The 18,959-nt window shown below is 39.4% G+C and overlaps 2 protein-coding genes across 6 annotated transcripts in view; one reads left to right on the top strand and one right to left on the bottom strand.

The window, feature by feature from the left end:
• Positions 1 to 28: 28 nt before the first annotated feature.
• Positions 29 to 6,510, bottom strand: rpl5 (ribosomal protein L5). Its single transcript, XM_022759179.1, has 8 exons — positions 6,286 to 6,510; positions 5,706 to 5,775; positions 5,482 to 5,597; positions 4,977 to 5,111; positions 4,505 to 4,707; positions 2,235 to 2,412; positions 406 to 494; positions 29 to 188 (listed from the first exon to the last, which is right to left on the bottom strand). The coding sequence occupies exons 1-8, from the start codon at positions 6,508 to 6,510 to the stop codon at positions 89 to 91; spliced, it is 1,116 nt and encodes a 371-aa protein (XP_022614900.1). The 3' UTR covers positions 29 to 88.
• A 2,819-nt stretch (positions 6,511 to 9,329) lies between these two features.
• evi5 (ecotropic viral integration site 5) overlaps positions 9,330 to 18,959 on the top strand; it is a 34,250-nt gene continuing 24,620 nt past the window's right edge. For 2 of the 5 annotated variants that reach the window (XM_022759373.1, XM_022759369.1), the window contains exons 1-2: positions 10,470 to 10,684; positions 17,117 to 17,349. In XM_022759373.1, the coding sequence (XP_022615094.1) occupies positions 17,198 to 17,349 (152 nt within the window). In that variant the 5' untranslated portion in view covers positions 10,470 to 10,684; positions 17,117 to 17,197. Of the gene's footprint in view, positions 9,398 to 10,469; positions 10,685 to 15,748; positions 15,795 to 16,033; positions 16,209 to 17,116; positions 17,350 to 18,959 lie in introns of those variants that run through there. The other 3 variants (XM_022759374.1, XM_022759370.1, XM_022759371.1) reach the window with 3 other exon arrangements.

Below are 18,959 nucleotides of genomic sequence, written 5' to 3'. Positions count from 1 at the left end.
TATGACAAAGTACACAAAAGCTCCTGACTCTTTTTCGAAAGATTTATTAGGACAAACTTTTGCATTAGGAACCCAGCAGACTGACGCTTCAGTCTGTGGCCTCCTGTTCCTGAGCCCGGAGGAAGCTGGCCTTCTTCTGGGCAACACGGTCTTTCCTCTGGGCCAGAGACAGCTTGGCACGGTTCCACCTAGGTCAGAGATACGCACAATTAGCATCTGCCATTTCATACAATGACATCCAAAATGCTACGTAAAACTAGTTCAAAAAGACACGTGGTGTTTTGTACCTTACTGGTGTGTCCACAGGTCTAACCTAAATTCCCAATTGTATTTATACTAAAGCCATATGTATTAAAGTCACTACATACAAGTTTTTCATTTGTTAGAGCATTTTAAATTTCTTACCTCTTCTTCTTAATTTCTTTGGGAGGCTTCTTTTCATGGACTGGGTTCTCACGAATGGAAGCATGAGCCTTTTTGTACATTTCCTCAATCTGAAAGATGGATAACCAGCCAAAAATTTACTTCACATCATCCCTGGGTACAATTCATTCCTAAATTAAAAGTAGTTGTAATGGTAAATACCGTTATAAGTATTAAATATTGGTGTCATTTTCCTCCTAAAACCACATCAGTCTAGATGATGGCCAAACCCTGCTCCTCTCCAGTGTTGCTGTATCGTGGTCCAATAAGTCACAAACATACAAAATCCCATCTGGTGGGAAAATTCTTTGGGCAAATGCTCTGCCTTTTAAGTTGTGATTAATAAGGTCTGGGTTACCAAGACAGATCCACGAGCTTGTAAACAATTAGGTAACATAATGAACAAATGCAATGTTGTGTGTACGAGTCATTTCTGATTCTGTACAAGGGATTGATCGGTACTGCTCCTCTAGACGCCTGCACAGAGGGAACCACGTCCTGCATCAGTATTTCAATGCAACTTTTGAAAGGACTTCCATATATCAATTAGTCATATCATATCAATTAGTGCCCAATTGTGCACAAGCTGGGGCAGAATTAAAGCTAGTTGATGTCAATGATTTATTTGAAATTGTACAAAATCCATCTACACAAGCGCTAACTGGAGTGAATTCAGACTGGTACTTTCCTGATTCAAAAGACATGATCACTACAGCATGACACAGCTTTCTAATGAGGAATCACTAATGGGCCAAATGAAATTTGCCACTAATGAGAGTGTAATTTTCATTTGATAGGCAAAAGCTCTTAGCTCATGGGCCAGGAAATTAACTGAAGGGCAAGACTCAAGCATGAGACATTTCTATGAATCCTACCTCTAGGATTTTTGTATAATTTCTTTTTTCTCTTTTTTTTTTTTTTTTACAAAATGTGTCATCTCAGCTGGAAAATTACATATTTCTAAGACTTTAACAAAAAGGCCACTCACTCAAGACGATCAAATGCTTTTTCAGCATCGACTGCCATCACTGACAAATTTTAAAGATACTATATCATGCTACGAATTGTGGCTGCTACATGGAAAGTATGTCAAAACCAGGTATTAAATGAGCCATGGTGTTTAATTATTCAATATCATTAAGCTCCAACTTTTTCTGTTGTACTCTCCTAACTACAGACATTTGTCTATGATGCATTCTCACATTTCCAGTCCTGAAAGAGCTCTCTCTCTCTCCCTGAGCCTGAGTGTAAGGGGCAGCTCTCACACTGCAGCACCTTCCAACACACTCAGACCCTTGCTATAAGTGACAATGGCAGAGAGCGCTAAATGTTCAAAAGTGCGTTTACGCTCATCGCGATAAGTGCAACAAGTCTTTTGCCTGTAAGGACGGAGACACCTAGAAAAAGTTCATCTCGCACACAAATGAAAGAACACAGTTTTGGACAGGCTAGTTCGTAGTTCATCTGTCAGAGACCCACACACGGAGCAAACTAAATAATATGAACACAAAAGTAACCATTAGTGGTTTGTTCAAATAATGCTGTTGCAGTTTGCTACTCAAGAATGTTAATTAATATAATGTATATCAAATAAAAAATAAACCATGTTAATTATGTTTTCAATTTGTTTTTGTTTCTCTTAGAACGATAAAAAAAAAACAATTAGAGTATTGTTTAAATACTGGATCAATAAGCAGTGTCATAAGTAGTAGTACCAGTTAAGTCTTTGTACATTGTATAATAATTCATAAAAAAATTAATTTTAAAATTAAAAAAAAAAATTAAATAAATAAAATTTAAAAAAGACTTGCCGAATCAGGGGTGACTCCATTCTTGATGAAGCGGGAGAATTGCTTCTTGTAAGCGTCCTCATCCTCCTCCATCAGGTAGCTCATGTACTCCGACACGTTGACGCCCATGATGTGTTTGCGATGGACCTCAGCGTTGAACTCCTTGCTCTCTGTATCATATCCAGGGAAGCGTTTCGTGCTGGAAGATGAAGAAAAAAAAAAAAAAACAAACAAATAAAAATACTGAAACATTAAAACAAAAAAACGACCTCCAGACATTGTGTCAAGACATTAACTCAAGGCCTAAGAACAGCAGTGCATTACAGCATGTACAGTTACTCTTCTGACGTGCTGCTGTTTCAGCAGCCGGCACTTTCGTTTCCACGTGGGCCCTGTTCCCACCTGCCATAAAAAACGATCTGCATCTAAATAAATTACCAGGTAGCACCTCCACATTGTGCTTCTTGCATCTACACTTAGTATTTATTATTTATTTCCGTCTCATTTGTATTCCGTCCAAACTGTGACTGGATGTCAGTATATGGAAATTATAGAGGTGGCGAGCAGGGAGTCGAGCATTCAGCTGCTATTTCCACCTCGCTTTCTCGTGAACACAAACAAGCTGTACAGACATTATTTAAATCTGCTTAGACCAAAATATAAACAGTTAACATGTTGTCAGGCAAATCTACTACACTGCCGCTGAAACGCATCAATTTCTTTATCCTGGTGCACATCATATTTTAGAAGCAGATCAACTGGAAACTGCTTAAATGGATCTTTAGTAACCAAACAACAAACATTCAGTTACTCAATACAACACTGAAATCATCCTCAAGTATTCTTCCTCCTCATTTTAGACCACACACACGCCCATTTTATTTTTGAATGTCTTCTCTTAGTACTGCCAGTATACAAAATCAGATGCCACCCGAGTGTTGTGAAGCACAAGATTCATTCATTTAAATCATTGTGTGCACATATATGCAACAATGGTACGTGTGGCAAACATATAGGCTTTGCATGTTTTTTATGTGATTGAGCTCCTCCGCTAACTGACAATAGATGACACGGACAGGATGTAGGAGCTGCTGAATGAAAAATTAATGGCGACAACCTGATGAGCAGTTTTACAAGTAGCTAGTGACTTGCCAAAGTGACAAGTAAAACTGTCAGTCTGAGGTTAAAACCACTGTTTAAAGTCTTATGAGTCAGATTATTCACCTACTATTATCTTTCATTTTTGGAGATGCACATTTGACGCAAAAGGTGCTGAGCTAGCGTTCAACCTGTGTTGAGTCCAGTCATACAACTCCCTCTCTATTCAGTCCGTTCTTATGAGGATAAAAGCCTCTTATAAAAGTTATTTACATTCCTAACGGTGATGCCTGTTCACCCAAGGCAGTGACTGACTTGCATTCCCTGGTCAACAATGCTCTGGATGGTTGGACGAGACATCCAGATGACACATCCTCATAGGACGACTGTGGTTGTGACCCGCATGGCTTTTTTTAAATGAGGTATATGCTACTGATGAATTCCAATTTCTTCTATTTTATGTGATTTCTTTTTTTTTTTTAAAGCCATATTTAAATATTTCAAGTAAAAATCAGTGTTTGCAAATAGCAAAAAGCTGCTGGTAGATGAGATGAAACCTATTGTAATTCCAGAATCTGACAAGAGCAGCCTCGGCTCAAGCTTTGACAAACATTCACATCGACTTCACAAATGATAAAACGGAATATAAAAGCAACCACTCCTAAGTGTAATTCGTTGCATCATTCTTACAGCAATCCTCACTGACTCAGTGGTTTGACAGGAGGCCTGCGCACTTCAACTAAAAGATTGTTTACGCTCCGATTAAAGTGGAAATAAAACCAACTACAAAGAAAAATGAAGGTTATCTTAAAAAAAGTCATGAATAGACTTTTCAGAGCTAACCGTTGCCATTTTAGGATTTACAAGGTGTTAATAACATTAATGATGTGCTAAATGGATACCAGCCGTTTATCATTTGTACCCGCGTTTTCATACTGTGGCATGCCAAAATATTTTCCATGAAAAAAAACAAAGGAATGAATCATCAAGAAGCCACATCGACAGTTTCTAAAAAGATGTAAACCGTTTCCGCATTCTCATGTGCAGCTTTTACTGAGTTTAATTCACTTAAGTTTCTTACTGACATTTCATCAAAGTTGTCACTTGAAAATATTTCCCCCACTTAGCCTGCGTTGCCAAGCAAAGAAGTTCCCATCTAAACATGTCTGTAAGCAAAAGTGGGACAAGGTTACCTGTGTGGGATGGACAGGCCTCCGTCCACAGCCCCCTTCAGAGCACCGAACACCTTGTTGCCCGTGGTGGTTCTGGCAAGCCCAGCGTCCAGGTAGCAGGTGAAAGCGCCTGGCTGACCGTCAATGCTCTCCACATTGAACTCATCACCTGTCACCTCAACCTGGCCGTCGTACACCTTATCCAGGCCAAATTTGTTCAGGAGCTGAAGACAAAAAGTTTTTTAAAAAAAGATTTCAGATTCAAAGTTCAATATGTGGTTCAGAAGCCAACTACTTTTAAAAACGTGTCTCCACAGGTTTACCTATGCAAGCCACATTTTTTATTTGATGACACAATTTCAAGTGAGAAGTGAGGTTTTTTTTTTTTTTTTTGTTGTTTTTTTTAAATGAACAGAATCTCTTCACACCAAGTCACTTTAATCTAGGGTCAACATCAGGCGTGAGGACCAGTATGAACCAGAGGTATACATACTCTGCGGGCCAGCAGCAGACCAGTGCAGTAGGCTGCTGCGTAGTTCGTCAAGCCCACGGTGATCCCGTACTTTGGCAGTTCGTGTGAGTAGGCAGCACACACGATCATGTCACCCTCAATCTTGGCATAGGCGATCTGCAACGCAATGGCAAGCAATCATGAATTTACAGCACATTCATATCCCTGAACGTTGACAATGGACTAAGAATATTGACTACTGTTATTGATCTACAGAAGACAGTATTTCTAATGCTTACATACATTGTTCAAGCAGCTCAGAGTGATGTTATGTAGCATATAATCCAACTAAAGATGGAATTCTTCACATCTGGATTTGACCGTATTTATTTTAGCACAGTTAAGGTTCGTTAGACAAGACTATCTACAACTTATTATGCACAGATTTATGTTATGGGATTAACAGAGCTGCTCTCCAGTTAAACATTCCTGTGCATTCACATATGTTGATTAAGTGAGGAAAAAAGTAATCTCAGCGTGCGCTCACCTGGCAGATGATGTCCCTGTTAGAAAAACGGACAATCATCCGGTACTTGGGTGTGTTGTACTTGTTCTTATCTTGAACGACCAGGCGCTTGCGAGCAAAGAAGTCAGTCTTTCCCTCTGGGGAGAACACACACACACACACACACACACATTAATTACTTACAAATAATACTCAATGTAACCTGAACTTTGGGGAGGTAGGATGTAGTCGCAGGGGTGTCTTACCTCTCCTCCTCCTGAATTTGACCTGGTACCTCTTGAAGTAGGCCTTGTTCTTCACTACTTTAACAAAACCCTGCAACAAGACAAGCATCCACTCATCATCGGGGACTTGACAATGAGAGAAACAAGAGCTAACTCCACGTTAGTTTACTGCTTTTCGCTGTGTGGTAAGTAGTTTGTGCTGTCAAATGGTAAAGCTAGACCAGGCTAACAGCAGCAAGCTTGAGCCATAGGGAATGAACGACGGGAGTTAGCACAACTGCTACACAGGGTTGACGATAAGCAAGACAGGCTGCTGGAAAGCTGTATAAATTGGAAATTCAGGGGGATGTGAACCTGGGGACACACTGGTCACATGCTAATGAAAACAATAACACTAAAGCAGTCTACAGACAACAGGAAGCAGTGAGTTTGTGAAGGTAGCCATTAGGCCACGTTTGAGCAGACCCTTGGTGAGCATTAGCTGGACTGAATCTATCTTCATCTGAACATCAGCAACATGTTTTTAAACATCTGACACCACACGGCACGAAATGTATGTCTTAGGTATTCACGTAGGTACATATTGGGACGAATTACAAACCATTTTGCAGTCTTTTTGTCTCCTTATGAAGGAGCCCGGAGCCAAAGACTGGGGCTTGACTCCGCTGCACTGGAAAAAGGAAGAACGGGCGTGCGCATGCGCCGTAAATAGCGTGTCACAGGATGAGCGGCTGAGACGCCATGCTGCAGAGGATTTACCACTCTGCCCCCTGTCGAGCTGGGGCTGCCAGTTAGCATAATAACGCCACTCTCTTCTTCTAACCATGAACGAGTCTAACTTTATTAACAATCTTTATAACAGACAAAAAGGCACAAACGACGTTCAGAGGGAAAACTGCTGAAACAACAGGAACAACAGAGCAAGCAATAATAAGAATAGAAAGAAAATGAATGAATGAATGAATGAATAAATAAAGAAAGAAAGAAAGAAAGAAAAAAACGTAATAAACAATTATATAAAATAAAAATAAAGGAACGAGTCTAATTGAGATTCAAAGCTGACCAAATAATTCCCACAATTTAAGATACTTGCAATTTTCAAACCATCTGCATCAGTATTTTTCCTCATAAGGACTAAATGTTGAGCTCATTTAATAATCTTTCTAATTCATACCCTTCATATTACCCATAACTTTACTTTTCCATACATAAATAATGAAGGCAAAATGTAGGATTTGTTAACCCTTCCTCAATCACTTACAACTCTCATTCAAACATCATTCACATAACATAATACAACACTTAACACTATTCAGTGCATTTATTTCAGCTTTTTCAATACCTTTACATAGTTTTACAGTGTATATTACAATTTCAAGATTTTTCAGATTTTAACATTGATGTTTTGCCTATTACTGGGTTAATGAGCTTGGTTTATCATTTATGGAGCTCAAGGGGAGCAGAGGGAGTGCTGCCCAGATTTGTAATTCCATCTAGTGCTGTCTTTGGCAAAAACAAAAAATGAAGGCACTTTTAACCTGCTTCTACCCCACTGTGTACACATTATTGATATGCAGACTCAGAAAAGCCTCCTTCATTCACATTAAAAGAATGAAAAGAGTTATGAACAGTAGACCTTGTTCATGGACGACACTTTGATGTTAGAGTAGGAAAAGCACAGGAGAAACTATTTCCTGACAAAATAACTACACAGAAATGTCTGTTATCTGATTAGTCCAGCAATTTAAATACTGGGCACTGATACAAAAATCAAATATATAAAATGTTGCCATAAAATTATCATTGATTTGCAATATTGCCTTGCCTAATATTGCCTACACAGAGCTGTTCATAGACTTATTGTATAATTTTTGTGTCAAAATCTCAGACAATTGACAAATGTATGTAATCGTCAGCAGTATATATTGTCAAATTTCAGTGTTTTCTTCATTTGTTTCCCCCTTCCTTCTTCTCCTGCACTTTCTGCAGGAAATTATCTTTCTGGTATTCATAATAAGTACACAGAGTTTGGTAGCCAGATATACATATCTTAGATCAGTCCTTTCATTCAAAATGCCTAAGTAGAATTTATTGTACAATGCCACTGAGGAACAACCATTTGCCCCTCTAAGACTATAGTCAATACCTAACTGAGTTGCAGATTAAGTCATTTTAGTTGTGTTAGTTTTTAAGTTGTGAGTTGTTGTTACAACAACAATTGAAAGCTAAAATCAAAATCTTATAGGCAACTACAACTACAGCTACTTGTTGATTTTCATTCCTTAAAAGATCAGTTCATGCGATTCAAAACAAATAAATTCTTCCACCTGCTACTAGCGGTATCTGGCAGATAGTTTCATCGGCGATGTTTAAAGATAGAATCTGCCACTATGTTTTCTGATGTCACTGTTTCATATGTGGCACTCACAACATTGAAAAAGAACATGTTGAAAACCCTATGTTATGTCCCTTACCGGAAACAACATCCTTGTTCCTCTGGATGATCCACTGTCATTTTCTTGTGAAGACAAACTGATTTCAATGATGGTAGCACCACAAAGAAATTCAATTCACCTCCATTGTATCGGGGTGGTGGCAGGTCTTAGTATGCAATCGTAAAACCTTTGCAAATAAGATTAAAACTAGCAGCATGGCTAGGTAGTATAGAGGGCAAGTGTATTTGCCATTAAGGTAAACCTACCCTTTAAAATCAGGTGAAGTGATTTATCCTCTGGAAAACAAACATCTACCGCCTCTGGGTCCTTGAAGCCCTTTCAAACCACATGAGAGGAGCTTGAAATGCTGTTCAACACATAAAGATATATTTCACCCACGATGTCTTCATACATCAAACAGAGGTTATTTATGTAGTTATGAATCAAAACTAGAGTAGTTAACCATTAATCAGCTTGGGTTAAAAGGTGCATATAGTAGGATGATCTGGGGATATGAGTGTGACTGCAAACAATACCAGCAGAGCAGCAGTTACCTGAGTAATGATGATTAATGAATGAATGATAATGATTAGAATGAATGATTTTATAAAAAGCTAGTTTGACATTTTATAGTTGTAATATTTTTCTTTTTCGTTCCATTTTAATTTAGTGCAGGAGTGATTCAACTGTTTCCTCACGGACTATATCATTACTGAGAAGTATTTGACTGTGTTCATAGCTCTCTAATTATTTATGTCTGATGACTGAGATGTGATTATTGTGACAGTGTACCAGATTGAGAGGCCTACAGTCACCGTGCTGTTGCCAAGTCTAGCCTTCAACGTCAGCTGCTTTCATCTACTTCTATGAATAGAGGAGTGTCCAACAACCGACAAAAGATATGCGTCACTGCTCCCATGTTAAACCTGAAGAGTAGGTTTTATGACTGTTTGGTATGTGAATCAAGGCAGTCTGCTTAGTCGAATTTTCACTTCATCGTGAGTTTCTGTTGACATCTCTCGCTCAGGGAACGCTAGATTAGTCAATTACAAATAACTTATTTTTTGTTATATACAGCATTTATTTAACTTTATAGGTTGGTTTAGTGAAAACTAACGTAAGAATACAGTTTTCATAAACTGATTCATGATATCTTCAGTTTCTTCAAGACGACAACACACCTCCACTGAAAGAGCTGCAGATAGTTCTGAGTCTAAAGGGTTTGAACCTCCAGTCTTCACCAACAGAAGTATTTTTCCTCTCAGCGATGAACTTCAGGTAAGACATTTTGAGGATCTCTTACTGATCAGATACTGATCAGACACCACACACTACAGGAAGCTTTAAGCTCTTTTCTTTAACAAAGCACTAATAATGCGCTGGGCTGAAACACAAAGAGACCATACTATAGGGCCTGTAATTTTGTTAGGTGACTCTGTAATATCTCTGATAAAGTGTCACAAAGTGAGGTGATATCTCATCATACACTTATTGAAAGAATTTATACGTTTATTTTGGCTGTGTGTAAGATGCTCCCTTTCATCGACTCCTGTTTCCTTAACACCATGTCCTCTACGGTCTACCCCCTTTTTGGAGAGTGCTGCCAAAATGGAGTAGAATAATTGAATAAATGGAATGAGGTAATAAACCTTTTCACCTTTAAAACATTTTTAATCTATATCAGGGAAGTTTTTGATAATAGGAATGTGTCTTGTTTCAGATAATGTTATGTCTGAATAGGTAAGGTTGTCACTGTGTAATATTTTTATACCTGCATCCCCGTGGCATAGTGTAAATTTATCCATCTATCCATTTCATTAGTGTCATCCAATCTATGTTGAACTGATGAATGGATGAACAATAGAGAGGTCACACAGTTTGGTTTATGGGCTGCTGGAAGGGTTATTACAAGCCATTCTGTCAGTGCTGATAGGTGATTGACACTCTTGAGGCAGTAATGTCAGTGATGGGACATGACAAAATGCTCCCTTGATAACCACAATAACTTATGCCAAACTGTCCCCTCCAGGTGAGGAAATTACTCTTGTTACAGCAACTTAGTAGATTTTGTCTCAGTTTTTTGCATATATTCAAAACCAACAAATCTACTTCCCCCCCCACTGTTAACCTTATCACAAACACCTCTTTTTTTCTTTATTTAGAAATACATCCTCTTTCTGAATGAATGAAAGGGTCTTTGGATGCAGTTGCTCACCGTGAACACTTGGTGGTAGTGTTGTGCCAGGTTGGAGCTGTGGGCGGACGGCGCATGCTCCGTGCGATGTAAACACTTGGTAGGCCACCGCCGACTGTCTGAGCTCTGCAGACATTTGTGTACACGTATTATACGGCTGCATGGGCTGGACCGAGGAGTCAATGGGAGCAGGCTAACTTAACGCTGGCTAGCGTTCAACTGGAAAACCTAGCTAGGCTATCTTGGCCACTTTAGCTAATGCACTCGGGTAAAGTGTTTGAAAACCAGTCTTTTTCTCATAAGAGTAGGACTACACTTTCGTGCATGGGAAGCAGGCGACGTTTGCAGCGGCTGGCTAAAAACGCTTCAAGGTAAAAAAGGTTCTTGTTTTTTTTTTCGGGCTCTGTCTAATCACTGTAATGAACACTAACTTATAAAACGACTCCCTAGTTGTCACCCTGTATCTTCCGAAGTGCATGTTGTGACATTACATCTAAGTAATGCAGAAGGGTGTTATTGCTGAACCCCTACACATGGCTAGTCGCAATATTAGCTAACATTACAGTTCGTCAGCGTTATCACTTTTGTTAAATACTTGCTGTTGAGCCCTTAATTGGTTTGCAAAGGGCTCCGGCTATTGCCTGGAACAAAAACACTAGCTGATAGATGGTTGGACGTTTTTCCTGCTCGCTAATGTCGTTTTAACGTGTTTATTTAACGTTAGCTATTTAAGCCAACGGCAGCTTCGTCGAGCTCGTCGACGTTGGAGCTTTCTGGAATAAATAACACTGCACGCTGTTGCATTTGATGCTGGATCTCCATTTCAGCTCACGACACCAGCGAGCCATAAAAGGAATAGGAACTTCTCCTGTGGTCTCAACGCTCCCGTCCTCTGTTTATTGCATATAAACTAAAATCTTTCTGTTTGGCCTGAGCAGATGATTTTAAACAGCTCAGCGGTGGCATTGTCCGTGTTCAAGCTAAGGATATCTTTAAACTCAAAACTCAGGAGAAGTGACTTTAAAGGTGCAACGGCAACAGCTCCGCGAGCACAGATATAAGTGGAGTATAAACCCAGCAAAGTTTAACGAGATAACAAAAGTGCTGCTCACTCCACTGACAGAAATTATCACAGTTGACAACACCAGGCTGGAAAATGTGTGTGAGGATAAGGTTATTAAGAGAGAAAAGGAAAATGTAGGCCCGGAGTTGCTGTGGTGGTCAGTAGGTTTTTGTTGATCATGCCTTGATACTGTACTCTCATTCAGTAACCTGGGGAAATTACATGTGGGGTATTTATGTCTTTATATTATATTGTCTTTATATTGCTGTATTGCTCACCTAAAACGTATAAAATATTATATTTTATGAGAACATAAGTGTAAAATCTTATTGTGCTCTGTTTACATTAGATCTTTTAGATAAGAGCAGTGGAGGAGAAAATCTCATCTTGTAAGTAAGTTTCACCAAATGGAAATGCTAAAGGAGAGTACTAGTGCTACTAAAAGTATTAACCTATCATTTGACTAAAAGTATTCCGTTTTAAAATAAAATAAAAAATACATCGTTTTGTTAAGAAGTGGCTAGTGCAGTCAGTCGCAGTGCCTAAATTAGCTGGTTTAGTGACAGATTGTGAGTGTTACTTCTAAATTTAAAATGACCTGTTACTTCTGTAATTAACACTGAACAGCTCTTCACTTTTTTGCCAGTAAGTTGTATCTGTGAGTCTAGGGGTGATCGTGTCAGAGGATGCACTTGTTGGTACTTGTTGAAGTTATGACTAAAAGCTTCACAAGCTTTACTCTGACCCCGTGTCTCAGCATAGGCCTGGAGACGTTGAGGAACATACATGAAAGAGCTACAATAAATCTTCTGTGAATTAGAGATGCAGAGTATTCGAATGTGTTTTATGTTATTTATCTGACTTCCTTTTAAAATGATTCCATATGTGAGAAGAAACAGCTGAGGTACCAAAATGAGCTGTTGTGGCAGGCGTTAAGCTGAGTGAGTTTCAATAGTACCACAAATGGGCATACCCTTGTGAGCTTTAGTTTGGCAGAATTTCTGTATTCACACAGAATACGATTAATTTTCTAATGTTGCTGAAGTGATATGTTCTATATGACTAAGATAAATGGTAAAATGTCACATCTTGTGCCACCATTACATTCAGATGACTATGTTTTTCTTTTTCAGTGACCATATCAACCATCCCTAATACTGAAAGTGTATTAGTCATACTGAAAATATCAATGCATCATCCAAATCAAATCAATTCAGAAATCAGAGCTATAAGCCTTTTCCACAAGAGACATTTCAACAGATGTCATTAATAACATTAACAATGGCTCTGTTCCATTGAAGTGGCTAAGCATTGCCAGTGAACTACCATACACATTAACAGACCCCTGGGGCTGTGGAAAATAAATCAAATGAAGCCATTATTAATAATTTTCCTGCAGTCTAGTATCAAAATATCTTCTGTGAAAAGGTCTGTTGTTCAAATGGTAGTCATTTTGTCAACATATCACTGCCGTACCAGGGATGGTGGAAGACCAAATGCCCTAATGGAGATTACACACACTTTCACAGAAGGCTCAGTAGGACTACTGTCCCAGTACTGATACAGTAATGTATTCAGATTTAAGTGTCGTCATTATTAATTGATATTAAGTTGAAACCATCACATTTAATTTACTTCATGTCTATAGATCTACTTTTTGCAGTGCAGGGTTTGTGGCCCAAATGTAAAATATTAGCCAGTGTTTGTAGCTTTCATTATGTGGCTGCATAATGAAGAATAGCCTTCAGCAAGACCATTGAAATGCTGATTGTACACTGGGAAAATCTGAGCTTCCCTCTGTGTGTGAAGTGAAAGGCCATTCTACCTCAGTGTGAGTGTGTTATTGTAAGTCAGGGCTGTGTTTTAATACCCTCACACAGCTCATGGCCAGTGTGTTTCCCCCAAGATGGCCATGCGCTCTCCCGCTGGGCCAGACAAGTTTGTTCTGATTCACTGCCTGGAAATAACACATAAAAGACAAGTAAAATAGAGAAGTCGAGATAGATTTGTCTTAATTTTCAACTCGGATGGCGACTGCAAAAATCTTTTTGATGGAAATTTGTAGTTTTATATTTGACGTAGCATAAAAGTTTGTGAGAGTCTTTTTGCCTGCTCCACAGCACTGTGGGTGTTTTTGCATTTTGAATTAGGGGAACGGAAACGCCTCTCTGTTCTGCCTGTGGTCTTTCTCAGTTCCCCAATCATCCTGAAGTTGTTTCGCTGAGGCTTTCTTCTTGCCTCGCTGTGAGTTTCATTATCTATGCGCACTGCATCTCGGGGCCCCTTTGAGTCCGTTGGCAAACAAAAGCAGAAACAATCTGTATCCAGGATTTATAGGGAAGTCTCGCTTCACTTGGCTGGGCTGGCTTGAAGCAGTGTCTACGAAGGCCACCTGGACATTTGCATCTTTTTTAGCAAGGCCTTCCCCTGTCCCGACTGAGTTGATTAAATTTTTAGCCAGCTTGTATTTTGCTACCTGAATTTTATATCCAGATCGTATTTAAGTCAGGCTTAAAAAAATCAAAGGCAATGAGGCACACTGGAACTCCTTTCCTATTCTAACATAAAGGAAATAAACTAATAAGGTTCACAATTATTGATATTTATCATCACAAACAAGGCTAGGTCCAGGCCTAAAACACTTGGCAACCCACAGTGTTCAGTCCACATGGACCTCTTTACTCTCCCCGGTTAGTTCTGCATGGTATCCTGCATTGGGAGTCAGTTTTTGAAGAAACCTCATGCCTTTACATTCACTTTTTTGCTTTCAAAGGGGAAGAGCACATACACAAAGCTAGCCTGAGTCAGTGGTGCAAAAAGAGTATGTAAGATTTAAATTGGGGAGTGCACTTTTTCAGGATCAACTGTTTTTGTAAGTGTTCACATATTAGTTACATAGCTGATTGTTTCCTCACTGAACATATCATTGTTTGTCAAGCCTTTGTGATATACACTCATTGAATGGATTAGTTAATTGGGCTGTAAGATCTACATTGCTGGATGTTAGGTTGCAAAAATGTGCTGACAAACATCTGAATGAGCAAGAGTTTGCATCACACCCAGCCATTAGACAGTTTTGTTTATGCAGGATATGTCTATTACTGGTGGGAATCCTGTTATTTATGTTAATGGTTAGTTTGTACATGTAACCCTGCATTTTCAGATCTACTTATTTGGGTGAGCGTTGTGATGTACTTGGTTATTGGAGAAAATGAAAGTATTTTCCCATATGAGAGTGGTCTGCATGGGAATGGGAAATCAAACGGGAACTGTAATCTTCAGCTGTGTGTGTGAGAAATCTGCTGTGCAAGAATACACAATAAAATCCCACAAGACACTTACGCTCTGCCCAGCCAAACCTTCACTGCCTTTTCTTATTTTAAATTGTTTGTACATTAAACAATATAATTATTGATTAAGAGAGACTCATTAAAATTTGATACATTTGCAAAGGAGGTTTTTATTTTTACATAAATGTACATGTATTTGTGCTGGTGCACTTATTGTGTTTTTGTTGTAAGGTGTACGTTGCCTTCAATAGGCTAGGTGTCATGACATCATCCAGCCACGTTAATCTAATGCAGTCACCCTGGGGAATCTATAGGATGAAGATTTTGTTAATTTTGCTTTGTGATCACAAGAAAATATTGTTCGGACCCCGTCACCGCAGGATGATTTATCTTTGTTAACCTATGTTCATTGCAGTGAACTCAGTCTGTAATACAAGCTGTAATAAAACTGTGTACCGGTTGAGATTTTAGGCAACATTTGGTTTTAATCATGGGTGTCCGACACGCATGATGTTATTAAAGAAACTTAACTATAAAGTTGAATTATAGTCCATCTCTGTGTTTCGTGGTAACAATAAAGTCACTAAAGCCACTTTCACACATGTAGCACACAACAGGGGGTTTCCACACTGGGAATACTCCCTTTGGTTTAGGCGAGGGGTGGTGTCTGGGTGTAGAGCGTGTAGGGAGAAATGATAGACACATCATCATCAACACGCACACTTTCTGTGAATTCTCCGGACAGTGACTTTCTCTACTTGCACAACAGCTCAATTGGACATTACATGGACTTTTTTACTAGGGAGCAGTGTAAAGTCCGTTTAATGTCCTGTCCCACCGATTCAGATATTTGCGCTCCCACATACAGCTCCTCCAGGTAATGTCTAGATAAATTCACGGTTGCAGTGCATGTGTGAAAGCACTGTCGGTGTTTCTGTCTGTGTACAGGAGAGCAAAAGAAAAGCTTAGTTAGCATATTTTCAGTCTGAACCATAACACATTCCTGTCACCACATTTACCACAGTCTTTTCCTCCACCTCCTTTTGTTCTTCTCTCCTTTTCATTTATGTCTTCAGCCCTCTGTAGACCTGATGTATACAGAAAAATGAGTCATCATTTTTATACGGAGTAAGTTGCATGAAATGATTGGTTTCCTGCCTGGTTGCAGTATCCAGACTTCCTGCTGGAACGAAAGGCAAGACTAATTGTGTTTTTTCTAAGGTGTGAAGTGAATTTCTTTGTGCTGACTAAAGAGCTACGCTTCCTGTTGTATACTGATCTCAGCAGGAGTCTTAAAGAAGGCCTATCTTTTGTTGGAGCACTTTGACCGCTCCTGACAGTATGATCAGCATATGACTACACAGCAGTGTGTCATTAAATCGGTCAAAGGTTCAGAATAGTGGATTTCTTTCAGTCAAGTCTTACTTACATTTAAACTTCATGGATTTTTAAAGCAGTTCTCTTAATGAATACGAACCAGATTTCCTCATGGATTATGTTGGCATCTGAAAGCCAAAGAGTTTGGACTATTTGGATTAACAGGTAGGAAGGTATGAAAGATTTCCTGCCGGTATCTTTTTAGGCAGGTAGTAGGTGGATAGTTTTTGAATTTTTCTTATTTAGAAACAAAAAATCCATCATTATTTTATGCGACAGGTATTTAGTGATATGATATTTAATTATGATGATGAAACTGACTGTTACTGAGCACAGACTATGTGTTACTCATTCTTCATGCTATTAGTGTCATATAGTATAGACTTTAAAGACCGTGTGTGTCAGTTAACACTAGCAAGTTATTATTACATTGTAACACAATGCACTGTTCATTTGTGATGTTTTGATGTGTTGCGGTATGTTGTGCACAAGAAGCTCTCCCTCAATGTAATTTAAAGTTTACATATGATTTGATAGAAAACATTGGGCTGTAATTCTGTAGTATTTTCTTAAAAGTTGCGGTTAAAGAAATGTGTCGTTCATGTCATTAAAAAATACCTGCACAGAGCATTTTACTTTTTAAATGGATTTAATTAATTAATAATTGTAATTCAGTCTTTACTCAGCATGCTTTACTGGATAATGATCTAAATCATTTAAAGGATTGGTCGTAGTATCAGACGCAAACAAAGTTTGAAGAGTTACTAGTTTTATCACTCCAGTCGATACTGTCTGCTGGCAGTGTGTGACTGGTGCAGATCATCAAAACTGATAATGTCGCTCCAGTGTTGGGATATAATGATGTTCAGTAGCTGATAGATAAAGATGGTGGAACTTTTTACACCTCCGCACTGGCAAGAGCTGTGGCTGGAGACATTATGTTTTCGGGTAGTCCGTCCGTCCCATTCTCATGAGCTTGATATCTTAGTACCGTCTTGAGGGAAACCCTTCAAATTCGACACCCGTTCACGCATGAGTGTACTGAATTAAGAGGTATTCTCCATCCTCTGCAGGTGGCGACAGACAAAGTTGCTGGTAAGCTGAGTTCTACTCTCTCATGGGTGAAGAACTCGGTGTCCCACACGGTCAGTCAGATGGCTAGCCAGGTGGCCACGCCCACATCCCTGCAGACCACTGCTACCTCTTCCTCTACGTCTTTGTCCTCGCCTGCTCTCTCACCGTCCTCGCCGGGGCAGCTCAGTCCTGATGATGTGGAACTGCTTGCCAAGCTCGAGGAGCAGAACAGGTAAGCAGTCTGTGACAAAAGGCTCTTCTGCCCATCAACTTTAACAATGTTTACAGACAGTAGAGGCAGATTTTCGATACCATGTGTACTGTTACACTGGAATAGAGAATATCATCTGACTTATTGGAAAACCATTAAAAGAGCTGTTTTTTGGATTGATAGAAACATTACAAATGCACAATAAGTCCACAATATATGTGAGTGTAGATTATTTCTTCTGGTCGCTAACCAGGGCAGACTCAAATATTTCACAATATAGATGATCCATATTGTGAAATATTTGAGTCTGCCCTGGTTAGCAGACACGTTGAACATCAAGACTAGGTCAGCACTTAGCATATGGCTGGACTGTGTATGGTCAATGTGTGAAATTGAGGATGTAGTTTAAAACTTGTGGAACTGCTGTAAGCAACAACTTTCAATGGAAAAATGAGAAATGGAGAAAATGAAGTTAGCAGCCTGTTTCCTGTCCCGTACAGTAAGTTCTCTCTCCATCTCTGAAACGCTTCACTGATATCGACACGTCTGAAGGGACGTGCACACGCACAATTTGCTCTCAAACCATTTGAATCACAATAAGTTGAAAGGTGATTATGGATTTTTTTGCCCATTGATGCCAAAAAGTGAGTGGCTACCCCGGCTTTAAAGAACGGCCGTGTTGTGATTTCGGCTTTTTTTGTTAAATGATCACTCGGAGGGAAAGTTGGAAGTTCATTCACGTCTTTGTCAGCTGCCGTGCAGTCAAGTGAATGAAAGGCAAAGAGAAGTGTGCCTGCTGAGGGAAAGACCGACCTTGCGTTCACGGGGCAGAACTGCCCACTCTCTTCTACGGAAAATATCTAAAATAGCCCCCCACCCCAAATGACATAATAGAAACTGTTCACACATATTCATTTTTGAAAGAGCAGCCAATGGGGAAACTCCCACCACTTGGCCGGCCAACCAGTGGTGTAACCTCAGCACTCAAGTCACACTGCATTCAGAATCAGGAATCAGAATCAGAAATTCGACTGACCCCTGGTGTAACTTCATCACTCAGTCAGCGACAGACATTCACGTTTATAGGGCTGGCTCCGCTGTTGTGTTTCACCCAACAATAGTGTGAGTTTGCTTGTGACTAAATGTTTTTTTGGGTTTTTTTTTATGAACATAATGTCAGAAAACAATATTTATGAACTTTTGACTTAATTGCTCCTTAAGGGAAACTCTTCTTACAGATGAGAAACAGTTTGACCCTGTTTGACTTGACCTGTAGTGGTTCAGAGGGAAGAAGCTCAGATTGTACATAAGGAGGATTGGAGGGATTAATACTCACCCTCCTGCTTAAAAATGTTAGGACCTAAGATATAACTGGACACTCATCATGCTGTGCAGCTTGTTCTAGTCAGCTCTCGACAGTTTGCCATGCTCAGAAATATGATAAAGTTGCAGGGTGTCATTAGCTTCCTACACCCCCCAAACAAGTTAAACTTCCTCAGGAAGTACAGTTGTTGCTGCAGTGTTGCGCAGGCTGCAGCTATATTCTCATGAGCTATTAGTTGATTTGATTATTGATTATATTATATACTTACTACTGAAAGGATTATTAACATGCTAGCACAATACACATT

This window comes from Seriola dumerili, unplaced genomic scaffold, assembly GCF_002260705.1.
Source record: "Seriola dumerili isolate Sdu_G_001 unplaced genomic scaffold, Sdu_1.0 BDQW01000321.1, whole genome shotgun sequence".
Taxonomy (NCBI): domain Eukaryota; kingdom Metazoa; phylum Chordata; class Actinopteri; order Carangiformes; family Carangidae; genus Seriola; species Seriola dumerili.
This window is presented reverse-complemented; position numbering and strand designations above follow the sequence as displayed.